Genomic DNA, 25,051 nt, shown 5'->3' on the forward strand with positions numbered 1-25,051 from the left:
GTTGAAACAACTTTGTGTGTCTGCTGTAAACATTGAGTTGGATCCAAAGAACTGTGACCAGAGTTCAAAGAGCCTCATGCTGTTCTGCAAACCCTTGTACAAGAATGTATGGAGTGTTATAATACATTTTATAGTAATTCTCATGCTGTTGCTTGCTCAAGAGATTGTGTAAGTGGAAGAACATCTTTTGGGTTTATTCAGCAATTACTTTGTCTTTTCCTAAGTGACTCTCCTTTCCTGTCCTCCCTGTTATGTCATATATTCACCTTTTCTATTTGAATCTTGACGATTGAACCTGTATTTCTAATTTTTGTACTGTACATCGCAATGTTGAATGACTTATGAATAATAGTTTAGCTTCACATTTCTTGTGTTCTCTGTTGCATGGTAAAACAGTCTTCCTTGGGTGGAACGCATCTTCTTTGGGCAGTTGGACACCTTTGGATCTAAAATATAGTGTTTCCAGTAATAGTTGAAGTTGATACTTGAACTATATAATTTGGAGTGTTCCAAACTTCTAATTGAATGTGCACTTAAAAAAATTAAATTGGGGACACACTTCGTTCTTATGTTCCTAAAGGTTTCCCTTCAGAGTTCATAAGACTAAGAATTTATTGCTTTCAGAGAAGCGCGCCAGAACGAAGTATGCTTTGTGATTCGGATTACTGCCAAATGCATGGGTTGCTGCCCCCCCAACCAAGGAAAATAGAAAATGTCCCCCACCAGTAGCGTCTGGAGGCTTTCTGAGGCATCCAGAAGGCCTTAAAAGTCACTTCCTGTTCCTTGGGGGAACCAGAAGTGATGTTTATCAGGCCCTCTGAGGGTTGGGGATGCTGTGCTCAGAACGTTTCTGGATGGGGAGACAGCGGGCGTGGGTGGCCCTCGGGGAAGCACACCTTGTGGCACTCCCCAGACGGGCCACCCATGAGTACTTGCACCCATGGACCCCCCTAAGTACACCACTGCTGACAAATATGTTGAATTGTATTTATGTGATGCATCTTCATTTTTTGCCATTGTTGTTTGTTCCCCTATTGAAGTTCTGAAGGAGACCTGGTTTCGAAGGGCAAGAAGAAAACTAATTTTTTTTAAGAAATACCAGTTTCCTGGTGGAGACAGGGGCATTCCTGACAGGTGGGAATGTCCCTTGTCGCATCATGTAGGCAGGTCATACCCCAAAGGGTGGAGCTCCCTGTGTGTGGGGACCAGAACCCAGATCATTCCTACCTCGCACACAGGCTGGTCACCCTCCTGGAGCTCTCTTACATAGTGCTTTTTTCCTCCTTCCTCGTGCACCTCTTGTACCAGAACTCACTCTTAAAACTTACAAGTACCATTTTGTTAGTAAAGAAAGTCAGGGTCTACAGGTATCAGTAACAAATTTTCCAAAGATGTGTGGTTTTCCACCATAATACGAGACAGACTGTTGGAAACTGGCTAAGAATTATGTTTGAGACTCTGTAGAGTTTGTATTGCCTGTATACTTTTGTAGTTGGATCCCTTGACTTGGCTAATCTATTGTGCGAATGTTTGATATTTTCATCAAATCAGAATGGACATTTTTTTCTCTTAAAATTACATGTATGTGGGAATGTTCTAAAATTGGAACATGCCGTATTTTTCGCTCCATAAGACGCACTTTTCCCCCCCAAAAAAGTGGGGGGGGGGAAGTGGGTGCGTCTTATGGAGCGAATACTGCAAAGCTGCAGGCGTTCTCAGGGCAGCAGAGCCTCCTTGGCAGGTGCTTCTGCCCCTGACCAGGGTCCTGCCTGCCTGCTCAATGGTAATGCAAATGCAAATGCAATGGTAATGCAAATGCAAATTGAAATGCAAATGCAGGCGCTCAGCGGTAATGCAAATGTTCATCGCTTAGTGACAATGCACTTGCAGAAAAATACTACAGTACCTCATTCTACCAGTGCAAGGATGATAAAGCAGAAAAGGCTAGCATATAAAATTCCTTTTAAACTAGAGGTAGTAAAATATGCTAAGGAGCATGGAAACAGAGCAGCAGAGAGACATATTTTATTACACTATTTGGTTCAGAATATTTTTTCCCTGTTTTCCTCCTCTAAAAACTAGGTGCGTCTTATGGTCAGGTGCGTCTTATAGAGCAAAAAATACGGTATATCAAGATTTCCCAATTACCTCATATGGCATAATCTGAATAAGTGTCTTTCATTGATAGCAGCTATGAGTATAATTTGGGTACTATGTTTTGATGGTAGCTCACAGTTTGAATTGTGTGTTAGATTTCAGATGTGACACTTTTTTGATAGTTACTCATTATGTGGGTTGTGTTTGATAAGCAAAACACTGTACAACTGGTGAAGACAACAGGAACAACAGTGTTTGATAGCATTTGAGGCAAGGTGGTACTATAGTCCTATCTATCTAGGGTAAAAAGAAAACTACATAGGAGAGACATCTTCTGACTAAGAAGTGTGGGTTTCCTTGTCCTTTGGAAAGTAACTTTGGTCCTGCCTCCACTGAGTAGACCTTTCCCATGCAACTGATAGGCTTCTAACAGAAAAATTCAGAGACTGTTCTCTGCCTTCCACTTCCAATGACTTTGTATGGCCGGAAGGGGGTGGGATAAGGTGATTGTAATGGTCCAGCAGGATTTATTCTAACCAGAAAGGATTTGCAACTCTGGCCAAGATATTGAGAACTGCTTCGTAGGTGATATTTTTCATATATAGAGATAATCTGTATGTAGGGAAATTTGTACACCATGTGACATGAAGACATACGTCAGAGCTTGTTTTGCAATCAGTATACAAACTGGATTGCCAACAGTTATTGTGTCTGCCTAGTTTGCATACTTGCAGCAAAATAAACTTACCTCTCTTCATGTTTGTCATTGGAAATGCTCTTTTTAATGTGCAAATTCAATCACATAGAAAAAGTATCAAACATGACATCATCATGAGATGATACTTCTCTGCCCTCTAGTTCAGTACTATCTTATATGGGAAAGAAGGTTGTATGATACCATTGCATTATACTCTGCATGTATGAAATATGTTGGGTGATGTGCCAGTGCACCCATAAACTATAAATGAAAGAAAAAGCAACCATTTATAGAATAAAATAAAAGCCTAATGTGATGCAAGTTTCTAACCTGCTTACAGTTAATTGTGGCCTTTCCACTTTGCTTGGTGATTTTTCTGTGCTTTCTTCTAGCAGCTTGCTGCCAACTACTTAACAATCGTATTAATCCATCCACAACACCAATGTCTATATATTCTGTGCAGTTCTTAAAGTTGAAAGCGTTAAAAGCACTGCATCCTTTTAAATTGAGTAAGTGTTGTTGGCTTACAGTTTCACTCTTTCCTATCTTTTCTTTTCTCTGCCCTCTTCCGCATGTTCTGCATGGTATCTGTTCTGCTGATGCTGCCTTCACCTGGGTCCTGTGCATGTGTTTTCTAACCCCAGGGAGAAGGAATCACTTTGCCTACTTCAACTATCACACTTACGAAGGTAATACTGTTATTTAATACTGTTCTTTCTCGGTAGTCACTAAAATCTTTGTTAGCAGAGAGGGCTTTTGTCTGTTTTGAAAACAGATCTTGCATTTCATGAAGCAATTACTTTTATTGGCACAAAGAAAATTAAAACAGGTAATATGACTGTGGGAAGAGGTTGAATTTTTTTCTCTTCAGATATGTAGAAGGAGTTTTTGAATTGCACTTAAAAATTATACAGATGAATGGTGTTCTCTAAACAGTTTCACAGTGTTTGACATATTGGTTTTTTTTAGAACCTTTATATGGTTTGGATGCTCTGATTTTGGATACTCTGATTGGCAGGAGATTTAGGACGTAAAAGGAAGCAGTTCCTCATATAGTTCATAAGTAGCCTGTGAAACTCATTGCCTCGAGATGTGATGGCCATTAGTTTGGATGTCTTTAAAAGGGGATTACAAAATTCATGAAAAGCATGTCTGTTGTGGCAGCTAGTTCTGATGGCTGTGTTTTACTTTTGAGTTCAGCGGCAGTATACTTCTGAATACCTGTTGCAGGGTGGTGGGCATGCTATTGGGCCACTGTAGGAAACAGAATGCTGGAGTAGATCGGAGTTTGGCCTGATCAAGCAAGGATTATCTTTTTTCCTTTAAAAAAAACAAAAAAAACAACTAGTACAGTATTGTTGAAAGGATTAGGCATCATAATACTAAATTCAGGTACTCACTACCTTCAGCAGGCCCTTGAGAAAGTGATCATCATGTTTATAATTTTGGAAGAGGACAGCAGGGGGACTGGATTCAGCTTCTGTCGCACTTATGTCCCACCTCCCCTTGCTGCATGTACAAGTGCCTTTGGTGTTGTTCCTCCAAGCTTTGCTGCTGTGCAACTCTAACAAGAGCCCCACGTATCTTCCCTTTCATACTCCAGAGCAGGGGTGCCCAAACCCTGGCCCTGGGGCCACATGTGGCCCTCGAGGTCTCTCAATGCAGCCCTCAGGGAGCCCCCAGTTTCCAATGAACCTCTGGCCTTCCAGAGATTTGTTGGAGCCCGCACTGGCCTGACACAACTGCTGTCAGTGTGAGGGCGACTGTTTGACTTCTCACGTGAGCTGTGGGATGAGGGCTTCCTCCACAGCTTGCTGTTTCACATCTGTGATACAGTAGCAGCAGCAAAGGAAAGGCCAGCCTTGCTTTGTGCAAGGCCTTTTATAGGCCTTGAGTGATTGCAAGACCTTCATTCATTCATATAAGTTCATCTTTAATATTTTCATTTATGTAAACTTATGTAAATGTATTCAAATTTTAAATGTAAATTAATTCTTTTTTTCCCTGGCCCCCGACACAGTGTCAGAGAGATGAAGTGGCCTTCCTGCCAAAAAGCTTTGGACACCCCTGCTCCAGAGCATAATGATGACTCTACATTGCCAAGTGCTCCAGAGCTACCCCCACATAGCTACAGTAAATCTCTGTGCACTCTGGGATGAAGATTAAAAGGAATACTGGTCTTTGAGTCAATTGCCTAAAACACATATTTAATTTTGACTCGCAGTGTAACCTCAAAAATAGTAGCATTGTATTCCCCCCTCAGAGTGTTTATGGTTGCAGTAGTACCAAAACCAAGAGTTAATAGCTGTGTAGTAGAATTTGGTCTTATTGAATGAGTATTAAAAGAAATAAGTTAAAGAATTCTACTTTTCCTAGTTGATGTTAGAAGTCGGTTTCTTCATTTTGAAAAGAAAAGAAAATGAATGTAGTGGTAATGTGCAGTGTTAAATGTGGCAGTGGATATTTAATAGTATGCTGCCGCTTGTGAAATAACTTCTGCTTCTGTAACTTTATTGCCTATTGCAATATTTTCATCAACTTTCTCTCATTTTGTGGGGAAAAATAAGATACTTGAATACCAGTAAGAAAATTTTTAAAATGTAGCCTTGGATCCCTTTTGTTAAAGTAGCTTACTGTATTTCTTGCTGCTGAAATCTTTGATTTGTTATGGTTTTTGAAGAATATTTAATTCCTATTCTTTTCAACCCCTTTCTTAAATCCATTTTTAAGTAGCATACAAAACTTTTTTGGTAGTGCATGGAAAGGCCTAAATATTTATTTTCGGAGTTGCCTATGCTTGCCGAGATTGTGGGGGTCGTGATGATTATTATGATTTACGTAACACTTCTAGCAAAAAGGTTCACAAATACCTTACAAAACAGAATAAATGGTTTCCTGTTCCAAAAGACCTTGTAGTCTAAAGAAGTAAGGACATTAGTCAATAGCTGGTAGAAAAAATGCTGTGTTGGGGTGAAGAGGGAAAGTTATTGTCCCCCTTGCTAAATGTAAGAGGTGCACCACCTGCTAGTAAGTGGGCTTTACAATGACAATTATAACACATTTGAAACTGATCCAACTGATTCCAGCACCAGTGCAGCTGCAGTGCAGCAGTACGGTATGGGAACAAACATTCCCTTATCTTGAGATGGCCTTTATGACTTCCCCCCACCTCAGGATGCAGTACTCAATCTGTTGGCATGATGCTGGAAAGTTTGATAGGATTGGGCCCTTAATGTCCCTACTGGGACAAGACTTCTTTCAGATGCTAGTTCTACTTTTGATCAAAGATAGGCAAGATTTTCCCATCCCTCTCCCTTTGCAGAGGAAAAAGCACAGGTTGCATTGTTTCTTTGGAGTCAGTGTCAACCAAGGCACCTTTCCCTACCATGTGTTCCTTTCTCAGCCCTCCATGTTGTCCCATTCCCAGTCCTTAGTCTGGGAATGGGATAGCTTGGAAACACCATAGGGTGAGCAACAGTGGAGCACTTCCCAAAGGAAATCAGCTTGTGCTAGGACAAGACTTTAATGCAGTGGTTTTCAAACTGGAGTGTTGCGACGCCCCAGCCTGCAGGCACTGACCTCTGCCCCCTTAAGGGGCAGGAGCAGGGCGGAGGCAGCAACTCGATCCCCAGAGCAATCCCTGACTGGGATGCACTTACCAGTCCCTGCAGCAGTGTCCTGGGGGTGCAGAGAGCCCTGTGCAAGCATCTGCAAGGTTCCCCAGCCAAGTGAAAGTGGAGCAATCGTGCTCCATCTCTGCAAAACGAAGTGGAGCGCGATTGCTCCATTTTCACTTTTAGAAGGCTGGGGAGCCCTGCAGATGCTCGCGCAGGTGAGTGCATCCCAGTCCCTGCAGCCCCCCTAAGCAACATGATCCTGGGGATCGCGTCACTGCCTTCCCCCCCACCTCTGCTGCCTTCCTCCCCTCCTCTGCAAGGGCTTACTGCAGTTTTCAAACTCCATGAAAACGCAGCTTTAATGGTAACCCTGGAAGCAGTGGCAGCAGTCCTTGTTAACTATAGGGATTGACCCACAACTGTTAAATCTTTTAGACTATTGTTTCCCAAACTGTGGGGCAGGACCCACCAATAGGTTGTGAGCAAAGTTTTGGTGGGCTGCAAACAATTTTTGAAACTTTAAAAATAAGACTTTGCAAGCACTCTTGCTTGGTTTGCAGAAGAAAATGGTTAGCTTGAATGTTAACCTGTGGTATGAGGCAATCTTCATACGCCCAAATTTAAATGTGACGTTCTCTGATTTTTTCTAGTACTTGGCTGTAGATCACATGTGAACCGGTTTTAGCATTTTGTTTGGCCTGGAAATCCCTAATTGCACATCTTACCGTCCATTTCCGCCTTTTGGGTACTCTGGAATAACTGTAAAGGTTTGGGGGAGCAGTTCATGAACTCCATTTCTAGGGAGAATCTAGCAAATGTTTACCCACATTCTAGCAGTATTGGGATCACAGGACCCTTGATTAATACATACCTTAAAAAAATATTAATATGTGAATTATAGTTTCCCATACAAATTTAATATGCTTTGGACTTCCTTAGTTCTTCTCATTCATCCTATTTGTTTATATATATATGCAGCCTGTTTTTTTTCCTTCTTCTAGACTTACACAGGGGTAAGGAAATTGTGTTTTCCCATAAGTAGATCATTTTTCTCTGTACTAAGAGTCAACTTTACACTATTAAAAAAACTGTTCTTTGTGGCATATAGTAAATATCAGAAAGCCTGTACTGTATGTTTTTCCCCCCTTACAGTGTTAATACGCATTTTTATTTGAAGCACACACAAAAATCACAAAAATATTGGGTTGGATTCAGATCTGTGTGAGTGGATCCTGACTTTTGCAAGGAATTTTCAAGCCCCATTTGCCTTGAAAAGTTGATCCTACAGGTTGGGAGACACAATGTGAACACAATGGAAGGCTTGCGGGATGCTATGGGGGGGAGAAGGAAATTGAATGGAGGCATCTTGTGTGAGTGGAAGCTAATATTGTACAGTGCAAATAAGCAGCCTGTTTAAAAGCCTTCCTTCCAAATTCTCAACAGAATTAAAACCTTTTTTTTCATCTTTGTCAGGGTTGGGCACTTGACTTATGTCATACTAAGCAGCTGTTTTTGATTACTCGAGTTTGACTTGAGTTGTGGACGTCACTGAGCTCAACTCGACTTGGAGCCAGTGACTCGAAAAAAGAATCTGGACTCAAAATGTCTCAAGTTCTTATCTAGTATAATGTTTCTCAAACTATGAATTGGTTCCCACTAGGTGAGTCACAAGCCAATTTCAGATGGGTTCCCATTCATTTCAATATTTTATTTTTAATAATTAGACTTGATGCTACCATGACATGTGACTGCATTTGGGGATATGTGACAGATCTGTACTTTGAACAGGCTAGTATGACTATGCTTTTAACAATGATAGTCAATGGGGCTTACTCCTGAGTAGGTTTAGATAGGATTGAAGCCTCGAATTGTTAAAAATTTTCATGCTTGATGGTGTCACTTTCGGCCATGACATCACTTCCAGATTAATGACATCACTTCCAGTGGGTCTTGACAGATTGTTATTCTAAAAAGTGGGTCCTGGTGCTCTAAAGTTTGAGAACTACTGCTTGTGTGTGTGTGTGTGTGTTCTTGCTTGCTTACTTACACACCCCACCTTTCTTTTTAATGTACTTTTTTGCTCAAGGACTCGTGACTTGGAATGACTGACAGTCCAGTCCTATCCACACTTTCCTGGGAGTAAGCCCTTTCTCTAATGGGACTTCTGAGTAGACATGCATAGGATTGGACTGTGAGACTCGTGACTCAGACTTAAATTTTTTCAAGTAAAGTTGCAAAGGTTGCATACTATTATTTGGAAGTTGTATCATGGGTTTGATGACTCGCGACTCAAGCTTAGTGACTTGGGCACATCCCTGGTCTTTGATGTCAGCAAAGGTATACCTGGAGGTATCCCTCCCTTCAGAGCTGCATTTCTCTATAAGTAAAATGTAATGGTTGTCATGAACCTGTCATGAAGCCTGGCAGCCAACACTGAACGAATAATGCGTATCCTTTCTCTAGTTTAGTTTCCTCATCTGCATGTGTTGGAGAGAATTTTGTTCACGGTTTGTAATGCAAAAGAAGAGAGGCTTTATTTTGATCTTGCTATTAAAGCAGAAATTCTGTTCATTATTAATTTCTTATATTTTTGTGTCTTTTTTCCAAGAAGCTCAGATTGGTGTGCATAGGGTTATCCCCACTCTATCACAGCAGGACCTACTTCCAAAGAAAAATTTATAGTATAAGTTAATGTATAAAAAAGTAAAAATATATTTTTGATTCAACTTCTTCTGTCTTAAGAGAAATTGAGCCTGTAAAACCTGTATTACATTTTCTTGTTCTGTGAAGGGTCCTCAACACATGACATAAAGTGGTGGTGTCTTATGATACTTTTTAATTGGTCGAAGTTGTTCTGTGTAAATACTGTAATCCTTTGACTCTATATGGAGTGAATCTTCAAAAAACATACGTGTGGGATCCAGTGAATATGCTGTGGTTTCAGATAGCTCAATAATGCACAAGAAGTTTAGTGTATATGTATATGTATATGTATATGTATATATATGTATATATGTATATATATATATATATATATATATATATATATATATATATATATATATATATATATATATATATATATATATATATATATATATATATATATGAGAGACATGCTAATACCTTTTCATTGTACATTGAGAGCAAAAGATACTTCTCATAATCTTACAATAATTGATAATCTGTCTTCTTACTGGCTTGCACTCAGCCCTATACGGACAGAGATAAAGGGTATTAGTATTCAGCAGCATTCATATGCCTTTAGGTCAGTAGTGACATAATCTGCATGGTAATGTGAACAACTTAGGGAAAAATTATGTTTTACTTTCTCAGAAATCTGTATATCAGCAGTTACTAAAAGGGTAAAGTGACTTATCTTTTTGGTACATGAGCCCAAGTTAGCTAAGGGGGCTTAATCTAAAACCATTTTAGATAAAGTCATTTTCTGTGCAGCCTTTTAACAGTTACATAGGTTGGCAGATCTTGTAAACAAAATAAAGAAGATGAAAAAGTTCTGTTTTTTGTATGTTCTCCTATTATTCAAATTTTACAGTTCTTGTCTGTTCTGTCTGTTGTCTTAATTACTGGAAGCACTCCTAGATTTATGCAGAAGAGTATAAGTAATATAAATAGATAACACAGGAGGTGCCTGATCACCCATGGATTTTTCATCTGTGGAGCTGACTCAACATTGATCCACTGACCTGCATGAAGCCCCAATCAGGCCCAACCTGAACCCTCCAATGCTCCAGTCACTTTTGGAAACCTCCCAGGCCCTCAGAAGGCCTTGTAGAGCCTCTGGAAGGCCAAAAATTGCAACTCCTGTTTTCCATCTGAAAGGCCTTCTGAGGGCCAGGGAGGCTACCCCTGCTCTCAGAAGGCCCTCCAGTCACAACCGGAACATAACTCTGGTCCCATTTGGAGGGTTTAGCATGTCCTGACTGGCAGATATGATTATCCATGGGGGTTCTGAAAATGGAACCCCCACGGATGCAGAGGCACTTCTGTAGTTTTCAAGTTGTTTCATTCGAGGTTCCTTTTGGAAGTAATGTTTTCAGCCCAGAGGTAGTATTTTACATAGTGATGAGCAATCCTTGTCCACATAAGTTCTAAAATGAAGTAGAAAAAAGTATGCCTCCTGCCGAAACTCAGAAAATGGTTTATTATTTTCACCTCCATTGCCTTGTGTTTTTTGAATACTGTTCATATCAAGTTATGTCCCTGGGAGTGCACCTGGGTCCAATCTGATCCATCCCACCTACTTGGAAATTGTGTCTCCTTCTCAATCCCTTTGGCCCTATCACTTTGCGTGACTATAGTGATGACAGAAGGAGAATGGATATTTTTCTTCCCTAATACTAGCATGGAGTCATTGCAGTGTGCCAGTCAAATGCAGGGCTGCAGACAGTAGTCTTGGTATACATAAGCAATGGAAATGTATAAATGTATGTACGTATATTGAACATTTATTGGCATAAAACAACACCAGCAAACCCTAACCAAGGAAACCCATAGAAACAAAAACATGCTAGCATATCTAGCAATTGTACAATAACAGTTAGTACAGACATAATGAACATTCCCAGACTACTCATCTGCAGCACACTCAGCATAATTAAATTTTTAATCCACATCTCTAGAGTTTAGTACTGTAAGAATAAACAAGGCTACATTTTCAAGTTTCTTACCCTTCCTTACCGCTAGCAGGGCACAGAGAGTGGCTGTCTAGGAAATACTACAATTCCCAGCCCTTCTTGTGTCTGGCACATTGTGTACTGAGAATAGAGATGTTCTTCCCTCCATCCCACCTCATTCCTTATACTTAATATACAATCATCACAGTGTGCCACATGTGTGAAAGACTGGGAATTGTACTCCTTCCAGTGCCCAGAATGAATATTGAAGAATTGAGAATTACGGATTTGAGAATTTCCAGCATGTGACTGGAATGTGCTGGAATGCTGTAATCAATCCACTTGGCTACCAAGGAAGGGTAAGAAAAACTTGTTTCTTTGTTCGACTGTCTCTGGAGCCACAGGAAAGATAAGTGGGGAAGAGGGACCTTGGCAGTAATAAGCAAAAGGGCTTTTATTCCTCTCTAGATTGGATTAAAATGTGAATTGGGAAAGAATTCATACTTTTTTTTGCTTTGGCAATATGGAACTTTGGTAATATGAAACACGATGAAACTTCCAAATTCAACTTTAAAACTATGCACAGTAAAACTAAGCAGCATTTCTAATTTTGTCATCACATTACGCAATTGTATTCATTTCTTAAATATCAACACTCTTTATATTTGCAAATAAAATGGGCTGTTCTTACTTGCAGATGGCTCCGACTCAAGAGATAAACCAAAGCTCTATCGTTTGCAGTTAAGTGTGACAGAAGTTGGAACAGAAAAATTTGATGATAACTCCATTCAGGTGAGGGACTGTTTAGAGTTGAGCACAAGAATATTGAGTAATCATCTGTGTGATTGGGTAAAGCAGAGTGAAATAGTGTGCTGTAATTCCCATATTTATATAATTGACAGCCCAATTCTAAGCAGGTCTACTCAAAAGTAAGTCCCATCTTGTCCATTGGGGCTTGCTTCCAGGAAAGTGTGTATAGGATCGTAGCCTGAGACATATGAAGCAGAATTTTTAAATATTACTGTAAAGTCTATTTTGTCTTTCCACTTTGCTTCATACTGATTTGAATATTTTAAAACAAACAGCAAGGAAATCTGGGCTTCAGTTTGAAAAGTTGTACACTTTTGTAGAAGACATAAAAGAATGATTTGTGTAATTTTAATTGGAATGTATACCAGGTATATCCAGATTGTTTTCTTGAGCCTTTTCACATCCATGTCACAACATTCTTTTGGTTGTTCAAAATGTTCCTAATAGTTCCATCCTTGCTGTCCTTTACTATAAGCAGCTTACAGCAGTCAAATTGTATAATCAGTTTTGAACAGGGATCTCCAAACTTTTTGGCCAGAGGGCTGCATGAAATATCTGGCACAGTGCTGAGGGCTGGAAAAAATTTTAAATATAAAATTTAAATAAATAAATTAGAGATGGAACTTAGATGAATGAATAAATGAATGAGTGGGCTCATTCACTCAGCCTCTCCAGCCCTCAGAACACCCTCCAGATGCAATCAGAACATAGCTCTGGTCATGTTCAGTAAAGTGGGCCAGAGGCTTTCAGGGGCAAGAGGCTGGCCGTGGGCCAGATAGAGGCTCGCTGCGGGCCAGATCTAGCCCCAGGCCAGGGTTTGGAGACCCCTGGTTTTGAATAATAGGTTGCATTCTAAGATGCTTCTTCCATTTGTGGAAGAAGCTGTATTTGCTGGAAGGGGGGATGGGCTATTTTCACCAATCTTCCCTTCCCTCTTCAGCCCCCTGTGCTCACGCACATCTGATCCTGAGGATCAAGGGGCCTCAGTGGAACAGAAACAGTATGTGAGCAGTAATCATTGTATATGAACATTATTTCTTTTCAGCCCTTTGTCTGGGCATGACTAGACTGCAGTCCTAAACACTCTTTATAGGGAATGTCTTGTAACTTCTATCATGATGCTTCTCAGTAAACATTATTTAGAGTTGCACTGCAGATTTTACTTTATTTTCTGCTCACCAAAGCAACTGTCAAACTTATTTAAAAGAAATCTTTTAAGCTTGTCTTTTTTGTTAACAATTTTTCTTTACTATGCCTCAAGGGTTGGATACAAAGCTTCTCTTCCACATGTAGAAAGTTTTTTCCGGGGTGGTGTAGTGGTTTGGGAGGTGAACCACAGGTTCGAATCCCCCCTCAGCCATGAAGCTTCCTGGGTGACCTTGGGCCAGTCACTTTCTCTCAACCTCACCTACCTCACAGGGTTGTTGTAAGGACAAAAGGAGGGGAGCAGCTGTGTAGACTTCCCTGAGCTCTTTGGAGGAAGGGCAGTATAAAAATGTGAAAATAAATAAATAAAATAAGGGCTGCTTTCTTCTTGGCACTAGAATGTTGTGTGAGAAAAGCGAAATGACACCAAAGATGCTCCTTGGCTTGCACAATTGCACAAACAAAATAATGAAAACTTTCATAGAGCTTACCTGTAATACTGCTGTATGAACTCCTGTGCATTTGCAGTTTTTTTCCTTACATTCTTGGTTCTTTGGATTCAACCCCAAATCTGAACAGCCCGTGGGAGTTAAAATTTGATGCATTCTGCCATTCCCACCCCCTTCCTGGGCTTGATCCTCCTCCCGTTCCACCATCCCTCACCCCAAAACACCCCCTTCCTACCTCTGTTCTGCCCTCCCCCTACACTCTCCTACCCCCTGCGCTGGCCAGCTCCAGCTGGTGCAAACCCCATCTGGGGTAGCATGGAAGCGGAATCTGGCCTTTGCGAACCAGCTGGGGCCTCTGTGCTGGCCCAGCCGACTCCTGAGTCAGAGCAAATGTGCCTTACAGCATACTTGCAACACTTAGGAACTGGTGCAGGGGTCAACGCTGGCTCAGAGCACCCTCTCTATTGTGCTCTAAGTTAGTTATGGGCTGGGACACATTTATTTTAATGAAGTTGTTGTGTCCAGAAACAATTAATGTCTTGGAATTCAATTCTCTTTTCGGCTAATTTGAACCAAGGTATATCAGTAAATATAAATAAATATAGGCTTTTCAAAATACTAGTTTCAAATTGGCCCTCTTGAATTTTGATTATTTATATTTCCAGTTATTTGGTCCAGGAATCCAACCTCATCATTGTGACCTGACTAACATGGATGGAGTTGTTACAGTGACACCACGGAACATTGATGCTGAGACATATGTGGAAGGTCAACGAATTTCAGAGACTACTATGCTGCAAAGTGGAATGAAGGTTCAGTTTGGAACCTCTCATGTATTTAAATTTGTGGATCCCATTCAAGATCACATTCCTAAAGGACGTCTAGATGCAGGACACATGATCAAAGGTTCACGACACAAAGCTGGGTAAGTTGCCATTTCCTAGGAATAATCCAAATTTCAAGAAATCATTTTTTTGTAGATTAAAATGACAGAGTTGCTGTTTCTCATTGTATGTGATGCTGACTACATTAATGTGATTGTTTTAACATTTAATACTTTTGTTCCGCCTTGTGGAATTTTCTGGAAGTAGCATTTGTTTTAATTAATAATTAAAACAAATTTCCTGTTGCATGCCTAAATAGCCAAATCACCTGATAAAAGAACACTTTAGAAAAACATAAACAAGACTTAGATGTGCATCTCATGATAAAAGTCACGACAAAGATCTGAGGTTCCTGAGCTTCATTCATCTGAAAAGGGAAGTGTTAGGCAGATGGTTGTTGTTGTTTGTCTTTGAAAGTAACTTCTATTTCACAGAGATATTTTTTTTATAGGGTCACTCTTAGAAACATGAGAGAAGAGTGAAGAAATTAGTGTGATAGTTCAGATGTATAATAGCTCAATACATGTCTTCTCGGAAATAAGTTCCACTGAGTTTAATAGAACTTACTCTCAGGCAGGTGATTCTGCGATAGCAGGCTAAATGTATTATAGATTTATGGCAATTTTAAAATGCTAAAAAAATACTTCAGACTAATTCATTGCTACATTATGGGTCTATTGCTGGTTGCTAAACCTCTAGTTCTTGAATATATGTTGTTTTTGCAGAACTGTACAAGAAACTACATTTGATTTGGAGGGAGACATCCATAGTGGAACAGGATTACCTGCAAGCAAGGTATTACATTGTTGTTAGACCTAAACATTCGGGATTAGATTCTGTCTTGTATGGGTGGAATGAAGCTTGCGCAAGAGAACTTTCCCTACCCTTTAGTGCCATAGCAGCATTCAGTGACCTCAAAAAGCCTTTCCTGAGTGTCAGGTGGGGGGGGGGCACACCCAGAAGTAATTTCTGGAGTTTCATTTGCAGAAAATACCTGCATCTTGTTGGAGAGATACTTTACTGCACTCCCTTGACCCTCAGAGGAGGCTTGTTGGGTGCACAAGGGACTGCTTTGGAGACAAAGGGGTAGGGAAGATTGCTTTGTTCTGTTTATGTAAGGCAGCATCCAGCGCTGTAGTTGAGTCTAACAAATTGTGAGAGCAATTCTACTTGTAGAATGGGCTTTCCTGTACCCCTTTTCTGTTTTGCAGTTCCCTGCTGTCAGCCAAAAACTGATCCTGGGGGTCTGAAAACCGCCAGGAGCAGTTTGGAATATTTATTTATTTAAAACAGCGGTTCCCAAACTGTGGGTCCAGGACCTGCCAGTGGAACATGGCCCAATTTTTGGTGGTTCACAAAACTGACAGGGTAGATTAGGCTCTGTGCATCAAGGGTTAAACAAGCTGCTATTTGGAAGGGGGGAGGGAAGTATTGCTGCCCAATCATCATTATAGCTACACCCCTTGGCATTTATAAATCAGGCTGCAGCTTCTAGGGCCTCTAAAAAGTTTGATTTAAAAGATTTGTATCCTGCCTTTCCTTTGGTGGAGCAAATGCTCAAGGTGACTCACAATTCAAGAATGTACAGTATATAAAACAATTTTTTTTTAATCAAAAGGGGAAGACAACTAGGAGGAGGGCAACTATTTTAACCAAATCACTGCTATAGAGACATAGGGGACACACATCACACAAACACAACTTGGAACAAAAATGTTTTGAGCCTTTTCCGAAAGACCATGAGGGAGGGGGAATTTCTTAATTACCCAAGAAGGGAATTCCATAGTTGTGGTGCCACTACAGAGAAAGATTGCCCCATGCCACCTTCCCTCTAACTTGGGATAAAGGCAGCACTTTAAGGAGAGCCCCCTCAGATGACCCAAGAGCATGTGAAAGGCAGAGGCATTGCGAGACCAGTGTGGGGAGTGTGGTCTGCCTCGGGTGTGGCATTTCGGGTGGGGGGAAGGCACCATTGCCACTCTAGTCTTCAGTCCTTGCCATGTTGATGGCGACGAGGCCTGAAATGACGAGCAGAGTTCATGCTTGGATGTTTCTTCATATACTAGAAGGGTCCTCCCGCCTCCCCTTGCCTCAGATTAACTCCAAAGTGGGGCACTCCAGAAGCATTTGACAGTGACATGATGACATGACGATGTCATTACGTCACCTCCAAACTTCCTAAATGCTGAACCTCTGTGAGGTAAGCTCTGCACTGGATGCAAGCAAGCCCAGCAATGCCATTGAGCGAGGGGGGGGGGGTGTCTGCAAATTTAGGAGTGAGTCTAAACTCTTTCTGTTTAATTCTGTTTTATGCATTTTCAGCTAAAATCTTGCACTTGGTATATGTTGTTCAAGTATCCTATCAATCATTTATTGAACACGGGGAGAGCAGGAAATGTTAATCTTTGGTGATGGAGGGCAGAAGTAAGGGATCCCCGTGCAAAAGTAGTGCAAAGGGGGTGGGGAAGAGTTCACTTGAAATTTCAATCAACAATCAACAGAAATTTGGTGGTTTGTGTTTTCACCTAGTTAATTTCTGGCATATAATCATTAAAAGTGTGTGTGTCAAGTTCTGTGACTATGAAGCTCTAGGATGAACCATTTTCAAACCTCAGGTTGCCCTTTACTCACTGTCAAAATTACCTCAATGGAGGTCAAAATTACCTCCATTGCCTTCCATGGAATATCTTCTTTAACTACAACTGTAATAGAAGCACTTTTGCCCCATGTTAATTGAGAGTACAAATTAGAATGCATTCAGGGTTACCATGCAGTTGTACAGGATGATCACTAGTGGCATGCAAGATGTCGTTTGGGGAGGCATGTTCACCACCTTGTCATTGAGGGGATCAATAAGATTTCAGGGAAATCTGTTCCTTGGAACTCTTGAAAAACAGTGCTTGAGAGATACTATGGAAGTGAAAACAATTGCTCTGTATCTGTATACTGCTACATCTCTCTTTTTCTTCTGTTTTCTGTCACTTTGAGTTAATAAGATATTTATTGTTGTGATTCAAGTGTGATATAATTTGTGCTAAATGCTTCTTGTCCTTTTTGGAGCAGAGCATCAGCAGATTGGACAGCGACAGAATATCAACATCCAGCACAGCTGAACGAAGCATGGTGAAACCAATGATTAGAATAGAACAGCAGCAGGATTACCGCAGGCAGGATGGCAGGTACTAGAGGTCATTTGGTTTGAAGCAACAAGCAAGACTGAATATAATAAGCACATGTGCACTTACCTGTAGTTTTTCATGGAGAATACTTAATACAGGGCTCCATTACCTGTGGAGGTTCTGTTCCAGGACCCCCGACAGATAATTCTCTTTCATATTATTCAGAAGTTCTTTTCAGAGCAATAGATTTCCTTTAGATCAGAGGTGGCCAACTCATGCTTAGTGGCACGCTGAGGTGTGTGGAGTGGCATGCAAGATACCCGTGAACTTTTAAAAGCCCTGTAAAAGGTTTTGCCCCCAGACTTATGAAAGAGAATGGAAATTATGTCCAATTCAGATGAATGAGTGTTCCAGAGAGAAGTCAGTACTAAGGGGTGCAGGCATGAATAAAAGCGACTGTGTTCCCTATAACTTGTGGGAAAAGCTGCCGGAAATTTTTAAAGTCCTGTAAAAGGTTTTGCCCCCAAACCGCATGGTTGCATAGGGCCAGGGAGGCTGCGTGCTTCCAGAGGGTCCATGTCAGTCCAACCCATGTATACTGAAATCTGTGAGTCCCAAATCCACAGATACAGTGGGTACACCTGTATGTATTTTTGAAAGACCTTTCAGAACACACCTGTCAGCTGTATTGTGGCTCCATTTCAGGCCACCAATCAGCTGTTGAGGCAGGGCATTTTGACAGTGCTGTTAGTGCTATCAGTTGATTCCAGTGCATTACTTCTCCAGGGACAGCCTCACCTGATTCTGCTGACGGAAAAAAGAAAAAGAAACTAGCAATTAAAAGGCAGAGTCTTCTGGTGTGGGTAATTAGTTGAATTTGTGTGAAATAACTCCAAAAGTTATTTTGGAGTGCAAATAACCCAGCATGCCTGTCCTGCAGCCTCTGTACCTTCGCGCCCAATTCTGTGCACTGACTGAGTTGTGCTGGGCATGTAGCAGTTTTCACATTGCCTACCCCAGAAGGCTCTGCACCTGCACTCCCTGGATTTCAGGGAAATGGCTGCCTAGTGCTACTCAGCATTACAGTTTGGGTGCAAAGCACAACAAAGCAGAGCCTGCTGCACTGCGGGCATTATTTGCATTTTTGCAAGTCTACCAACCCCTTCGAATAAGTTTGGTGGCCCCTGCTTTGCTCAGCTGAGCCTTTCTTCTACATTACAAGGCAAGCACAACTTCATTGAGTGAGAGGGAGGTGCCTAGTGGTGCCTGCCTGCCTGCTTTGAGTAGTTTGGGAGCAGAAAAACAGAGGCTGCATAACAGGCGTGCTGGATTGGACCTGTCCTGAAAGGATATGGTTCTTTTGTTTTTCTTTTAAAAATATCAATCATAGTTCAGAGCTCCAGTTTATAATCCAGGAATACTTGCTAGGAAAATTAAAATCTCATGTTATTTCATCTTGATGACCTTAATTCTCAGCCATCAAGAAATACCAGTATGAGTTGATTGAACAGTGAGTTTGTAGAATCTGGTTTATTGATAAGTTAGAAGTGCTGTACAGCTTTAAATAGCAGTTCAGAGGATTCCCTTCACCTCTTAGTGTTGTGTTTGTGCAGTTGGAGAGGGGGAGAGAGTGTAGCTCCCATTCGCCTTGCTGTTTGGGGAGGGGGAAGAGAATGTGTATGTGACCCCAAATTAAACTGAAATCAAATCAAACCCCAAACTGCAGTTTGGGGGAAGGGCATAGCGAGAGAGTCATTCCCCATTCATTCAAAGATTATGGCCCGATATAGGCCAATTAATGTTAGAAGAAAGGATGGCTTGAGTGGCATGCCCAAGATACAAAAGCCTAAAGTGGCACATGCCATAAAACTGTTGGCTACCACTGCTTTAGACGTTGAGAAACCATCTTTGGAGCAAGGTAGGTTTACCAGATCTCCTTTCAGTTGCAGTACTGTTTGCTGTTGGATTGACATATTTGGGTTATGCTTCTGCCCCAACTGGCAGGTCTTACTGCCCTTCTGTGATGGGGTGAGGTCCTATGTGAGAATCTGTAGGGGGAAAATTGTGATTGTTTAAGAAATGTCATCAATGCCTTCTATGATAGCAGAATTAAGAAATTGCCCAAGCAGTCAGGTATAGGAAGAAACAAATTTTTTCTATTTTGTGTTCCGTCCAGAAATACATTTTAGTATGTAAATATGTAGTATTAACTCGCTTTGAGATTCTAAATTCACTGTATGTAGTGAACAAAATTAAAAATTAATGTCTGAAAATATTAGTGGTGGTGTTCCATATGACTTTTTAGAAAAAGTTGTCTGGCTTAAACCTTTAGACATGTGCACAGATGGGCTTTCATGTTAAGAGAAATGCCTGTGTACTTGGAGCACTCCATTCATCATAGCCAGCGATACAAACCCTTCTATGTGGATAGGTTTTAGCATCTCAGTCATGAATAATATGCTTTGGCTTAACCCATTTCAAGTCTATTATTACATGAGAAATTTATTGGGTAGCAAAACATCTAATCAATATTTCATAGTCCTAGTCCTGCTCATCATCTTTCAGGCTATGTTCAGGTTTATTGTGAAATCTGTCTATGCAATAACAGGTATTATTTAAATAGGGGGGAGTGGAAGCAGATGAATATTTCAGTGTCACTGACAGCAGGACGGGGGGAGCTATTGTCACATTATGTTATAGCTGTATGCAAGAAATGAATGCAGATCTAATTAAATGTTTCCAAGTACAAATTTAACTGAACCAAAGCATGGTAGCACAGACCATGGTAGTAAATAATTTGCTGCATTTGTTTTCAGATAAGTATTTTAAGTGGGTTTTTTATTTTGATTTTTTTGCAACATCAAAAGAAATGTATGTGCACTTCCCATGTATAAGCTCTACAAGCATTTAAAAACCACTGGGAATGCCCAGGTATTAACTGAAAACATGGGTAAACCTTTAGAGGTAATGAAAAAGTGAAATTTCAGTGTGGTATTATATTGAGTGGGGGGAAAAACTGTCTCACAAATCTTTGGTGCTTTCAGAATTGAACTCTGTAGCTTCATTGTTAGATGTTTCTTTAGAATAGTACTTTGCACTGCGTGGCAATAACTTACCTGGGGGCTGTGCCTGGCCCTCTAAAGGTTGTGTTCAGCCTTCTGGCCTCCTTAGAAGTCTCCAGGGCACAACCAGAAGAACAGAACAACAACATGACCAGAAGTTGCTGGTGCGAACCAGAAGTAACTTCTGGTCATGTTCAAGAGGCTTTCTGAGGCACAGTGAGGCTGCGTATAACTTCCCCACACCTTAGAACATTTCCCTGGACATATCTGGAAGTCACTTTCTCTTCTGAGCCCCTCAAGCCTGCGGGCTTAGCATCTACAGATACTGAAATCTCCAGATGCCGAGCTTGTAGATAAGAACAGCCCACTGTACACTGTAATTCCTTATAGCAGTGTTATTCAAACTGAGGCACAGCTCTTTAGGGAGGCACCAGGAACTCAAAGGGGAGGTGCAGGATGTCCTCTCGCAGTGATACAGTCAAACTCCTGGGCAGAATACAAGCCCGTCGTCTGCGCTTTTTTTAAAGCAGAAGAAATGGGAGTTGAAAGCAGAATGGGAGTTGAAAGCAGAAGAAACACCCCACCCTCTTCTCTCTCCACTTTGAGGCTGCAGCCTTCTGTGTTTGCTGCATGTTGTTTCCAACGCTCTTCGACTCCAACCCCCATCTGGCAAGTACCAAGCATGCTCAGCTTGCAGTCCTTAACCCTCAATGATCCTTGTCTGGTTGGTTCCTAGTTCCCAGCCTGGGATCGCTTCTCATCAAAGTGAAATCTCTTTTCAACCCCCTCCCTCTTCCACTCCCCCCTTTCGATCTCCAAACCTTCCCGCTTTCCTCCCCCTCCCCAAATAAAATGCTTCCTATTTTACCAGTCATCAGGACTAGTATTAAAGTTGCTTCCATGCAGTTGGCAAAGGGGGAGGGGAGAGACAAGCACACACTTTACTTGGCCAGGAGCAGAAAAAGGGTACTGTTTTTAAAGTGATTTATTAATCCTGTTGTTTGACTGAAGAGGAAAGGCTGTGTTTTTAAAGTGATGAATCTTGCTATTTGTTATTGGCAACCTTCAGTCTCGAAAGACTATGGTATTGCGCTCTGAAAGGTGGTTCTGGAACAGCATCTAGTGTGGCTGAAAAGGCCAATTCGGGAGTGATAATCCCTTCCACACTGGGAGCAAGTGCAGTCTGTCCCTCGTCTGTCTCCCTGGGTATGGGCCTTCCTTCTTTGCCTCTTTGCCTCAGACTGTTGGCCAAGTGTCTCTTCAAACTGGGAAAGGCCATGCTGCACAGCCTGCCTCCAAGCGGGCCGCTCAGAGGCCAGGGTTTCCCACTTGTTGAGGTCCACTCCTAAGGCCTTCAGATCCCTCTTGCAGATGTCCTTGTATCGCAGCTGTGGTCTACCTGCAGGGCGCTTTCCTTGCACGAGTTCTCCATAGAGGAGATCCTTTAAGATCCGGCCATCATCCATTCTCACGACATGACCGAGCCAACGCAGGCGTCTCTGTTTCAGCAGTGCATACATGCTAGGGATTCCAGCACGTTCCAGGACTGTGTTGTTTGGAACTTTGTCCTGCCAGGTGATGCCGAGAATGTGTCGGAGGCAACGCATGTGGAAAGCGTTCAGTTTCCTCTCCTGTTGAGTGCAAAGAATAAGGGAATACTTATCAACCATTGATGAAGTAATTGCCAGCCCAATCCTATCCACACTTTCCTGGGAGTAAGCCCCATTGACTCTAATGGGACTTCTGAGTAGACATGCATAGGCTTGAGCTGTGCATCTCCTAGTATAGGAGACAAATCAACTTCCTAACCAATCCCTTATCAGCTCTGATATATTTTTATGGTCTATTTTGTTTTCCCCACCAGCTGCTGGAAAAATTTAATTTCATTAAATTAATAAAGGGTTCAATCCTATCCAAGGAGAATGGGAGAAATGTCTAGTTGGATTGGGGTCCACAGGGGTGTGTGTGTGTAATGTTGGTCAGTCTGGTTGTTCACAAAGTTCATTTGATAAAACAATTCTATTGGTATGCTTACAAAGTTAAAAAAATGAGTCCTGGACCAGACAAAATCTGCCTACTCCAGCATCCTGTCACCAATAGTGATCACCAGCTGATCATTTATAAAGCATGTATATTGCTGTGTATTAATATATTTTTAAGATCTGCATTTAATTAATGATATGATTAATATAGTTAATATATATTTAATATTTAATATTATATTATAATAAATGTAATATTATAATATATTTAATATAGTTAATATTTTTGGCCACTTCCTGTTTAATGATGTTGCTTCCAGCCCTCAGAAACATGATGGGGAGTCATGGGCAACAGCCATGGGCTTCAAGGAAGCCACTGGCCGGAAAAGTTTGAGTACCACTGCCTTACAGATTTAAGGGCGAGGCTGGTACACTAATGATTTTGTGATGTAACTGTGTGTGTATTTGTGTAACATGACCAATTTACAGCAGGTGTTAGACTGCCTTGATCAGTACACTGTGCCCTGCAAATTCATTAATCAGATTCTCAGTTCAAGTCTGTACTCTGATCTCTTCTGTTAATGCTGAAATAAAACTTGAAAGTGAATTTAACAAGAATAAAAGCAATATATTTTGTGTGTGTGTGACTGTTTTATTTTTAGTTCATTTGTGAACTAAAACAATGTACATGGTTTCAGAAGTAAAGCCTTTGGAGAAGTCCATAGCATTTGATAATGGAATTCAGTCATTGAACTGGACTATTGAATATCTGTTTTCTGCCTGTAGACCTCAGGATGCACATGGGCCTGAATTGATATTACCTGCAATCATTGAATTCAGGGAAAGCTGTAAGTATATTTTCAAACAAACTATGACCAGGTATAACAAGGACTTTTTGGTATCTGTTTTTCCAGGGGAATCTAACAGTCAAATTTATAGATTTTTTTTTTTTAAAAAGGCTTGTGTTTAAGGGAAATTTTTTCCCCAATAAGTAAATTATATACTTAGCAACAGAAATCTTTCTACTATGGAATGGGAGTGGTGAAGGCAGGGTATGAAGGGAATTCATTGGCCATTTAAATTAGTGATACAAGGGTGATAGTCTTCTTAAAACTGTTATACAATTCATATGAATACTCTTAGGTGATTTCCATATTTGGCTTATTAAATTCATTTTGTGGAATTCTCATGCCTGCTTATGACTGAAGTCTGATGTGAGACTGATAATGAATTGCTTAGTATTTTACAAAATGTAAAATATGAATAATCAAGTTAAAATTAAATACAGTAATATTGACAATACCATCAAAACTAAAATTTAGTATTATTATTAACAGTATTTATATACCACTTTTCAATGGAAAAGCTCACAAAGCGGTTTACAATATATTTCCACAGTTAATATTTTATAAAATTATTCAAGATAGACTGAAGGTAAATATAAATATATATAAAGTATACAATCGTTTATTGTTTCCTCTTTAATTCACTACAGAAAGACCAAGCACAATATCAAAATTTTCATTTTTCCCCCTGCTCTGTTTAAATTTATTTATTTATTTATTGGACTTGTAATTCGCTTTTCTTCCCGAAGGGCATTCAAGGCAGCTGATGTATAGATTTCAATATTTTAATCATTTCCACAACTTTCCAGGTCTCAGCCAAGCAGAGTCTTATTCCAGGAAACATTGCTATTCCAGTTACCAGTGATAAACAGCTTGGCATTAATCACTTAAATTGAATTTATGTTAATGTCCTAATTGCATTTGTCAGAATAGGATTATCTTTTGCTTGAAATGGTGTCATACAGTTGTTTGATAAAGAGGAAAACATAGTCTGCCTGAGTTATAATTTCATTTTCTTCATTTGTGCCTACTTTTTCTGTTTCTGCAGCTGAAGATGCCTTTTTGTCTGCCATTATAAATTATACCAATAGCTCAACAGTTCATTTTAAGCTATCTCCTACTTATGTCTTGTATATGGCATGCCGGTATGTATTGTCGAGCCAGTATAGACCTGACATCAGTCCTGCTGAACGTACTCACAAAGTAATTGCAATAGTCAACAAGATGGTGAGCATGATGGAAGGGGTTATACAGGTAAGTTTCAGTCTAAAAGCCATACCCAAGTAATACATTTGAATACCTGACTTTTTACAAAAGACTTCCCTTTATAGGATGACTTTTGCTGACAACCTTGGATACATTAATATAACCATCGTGGCATTGCACAACATAGTGCATGAAGTAATTCTTCCAGTTGGTATAAAAAATATTCAAAGTGCTTTTGATAAGCAAACTTAGGAACTGTATTCAGATTTGTGTTTGAATAGAGATCCCAGATGTGTTTTGTTTGAATTTACATTAATATGTAGTGTTGAACAGAAGATGCAGATAATGAGATAATGGAAGCACACTAATATATATTTTTTTCTTGTTTGGGTACCAGTTCAAAAATCTTCTTTCACACTATTTTCTACAATATATGTAGAAAAGAAACTAGTAGAGTAGAAAATTCATACCTAGTGGTATGAATTAATATGGTGACCTGA

General features: G+C 40.5%; 1 protein-coding gene across 13 annotated transcripts in view; it reads left to right on the forward strand.

Moving 5' to 3' along the window:
* Positions 1-25,051, forward strand: part of AFDN (afadin, adherens junction formation factor) — a 141,038-nt gene that overhangs the window by 56,019 nt on the left and 59,968 nt on the right. For all 13 annotated transcript variants that reach the window (XM_066616412.1, XM_066616429.1, XM_066616421.1 and 10 more), the window contains exons 9-14: positions 11,746-11,840; positions 14,119-14,378; positions 15,063-15,132; positions 17,401-17,516; positions 23,287-23,348; positions 24,394-24,599. In XM_066616412.1, the coding sequence (XP_066472509.1) occupies positions 11,746-11,840; positions 14,119-14,378; positions 15,063-15,132; positions 17,401-17,516; positions 23,287-23,348; positions 24,394-24,599 (809 nt within the window). The remainder of the gene's footprint in view (positions 1-11,745; positions 11,841-14,118; positions 14,379-15,062; positions 15,133-17,400; positions 17,517-23,286; positions 23,349-24,393; positions 24,600-25,051) is intronic.

Source organism: Tiliqua scincoides, chromosome 1 (assembly GCF_035046505.1).
Source record: "Tiliqua scincoides isolate rTilSci1 chromosome 1, rTilSci1.hap2, whole genome shotgun sequence".
Lineage (NCBI taxonomy): Eukaryota > Metazoa > Chordata > Lepidosauria > Squamata > Scincidae > Tiliqua > Tiliqua scincoides.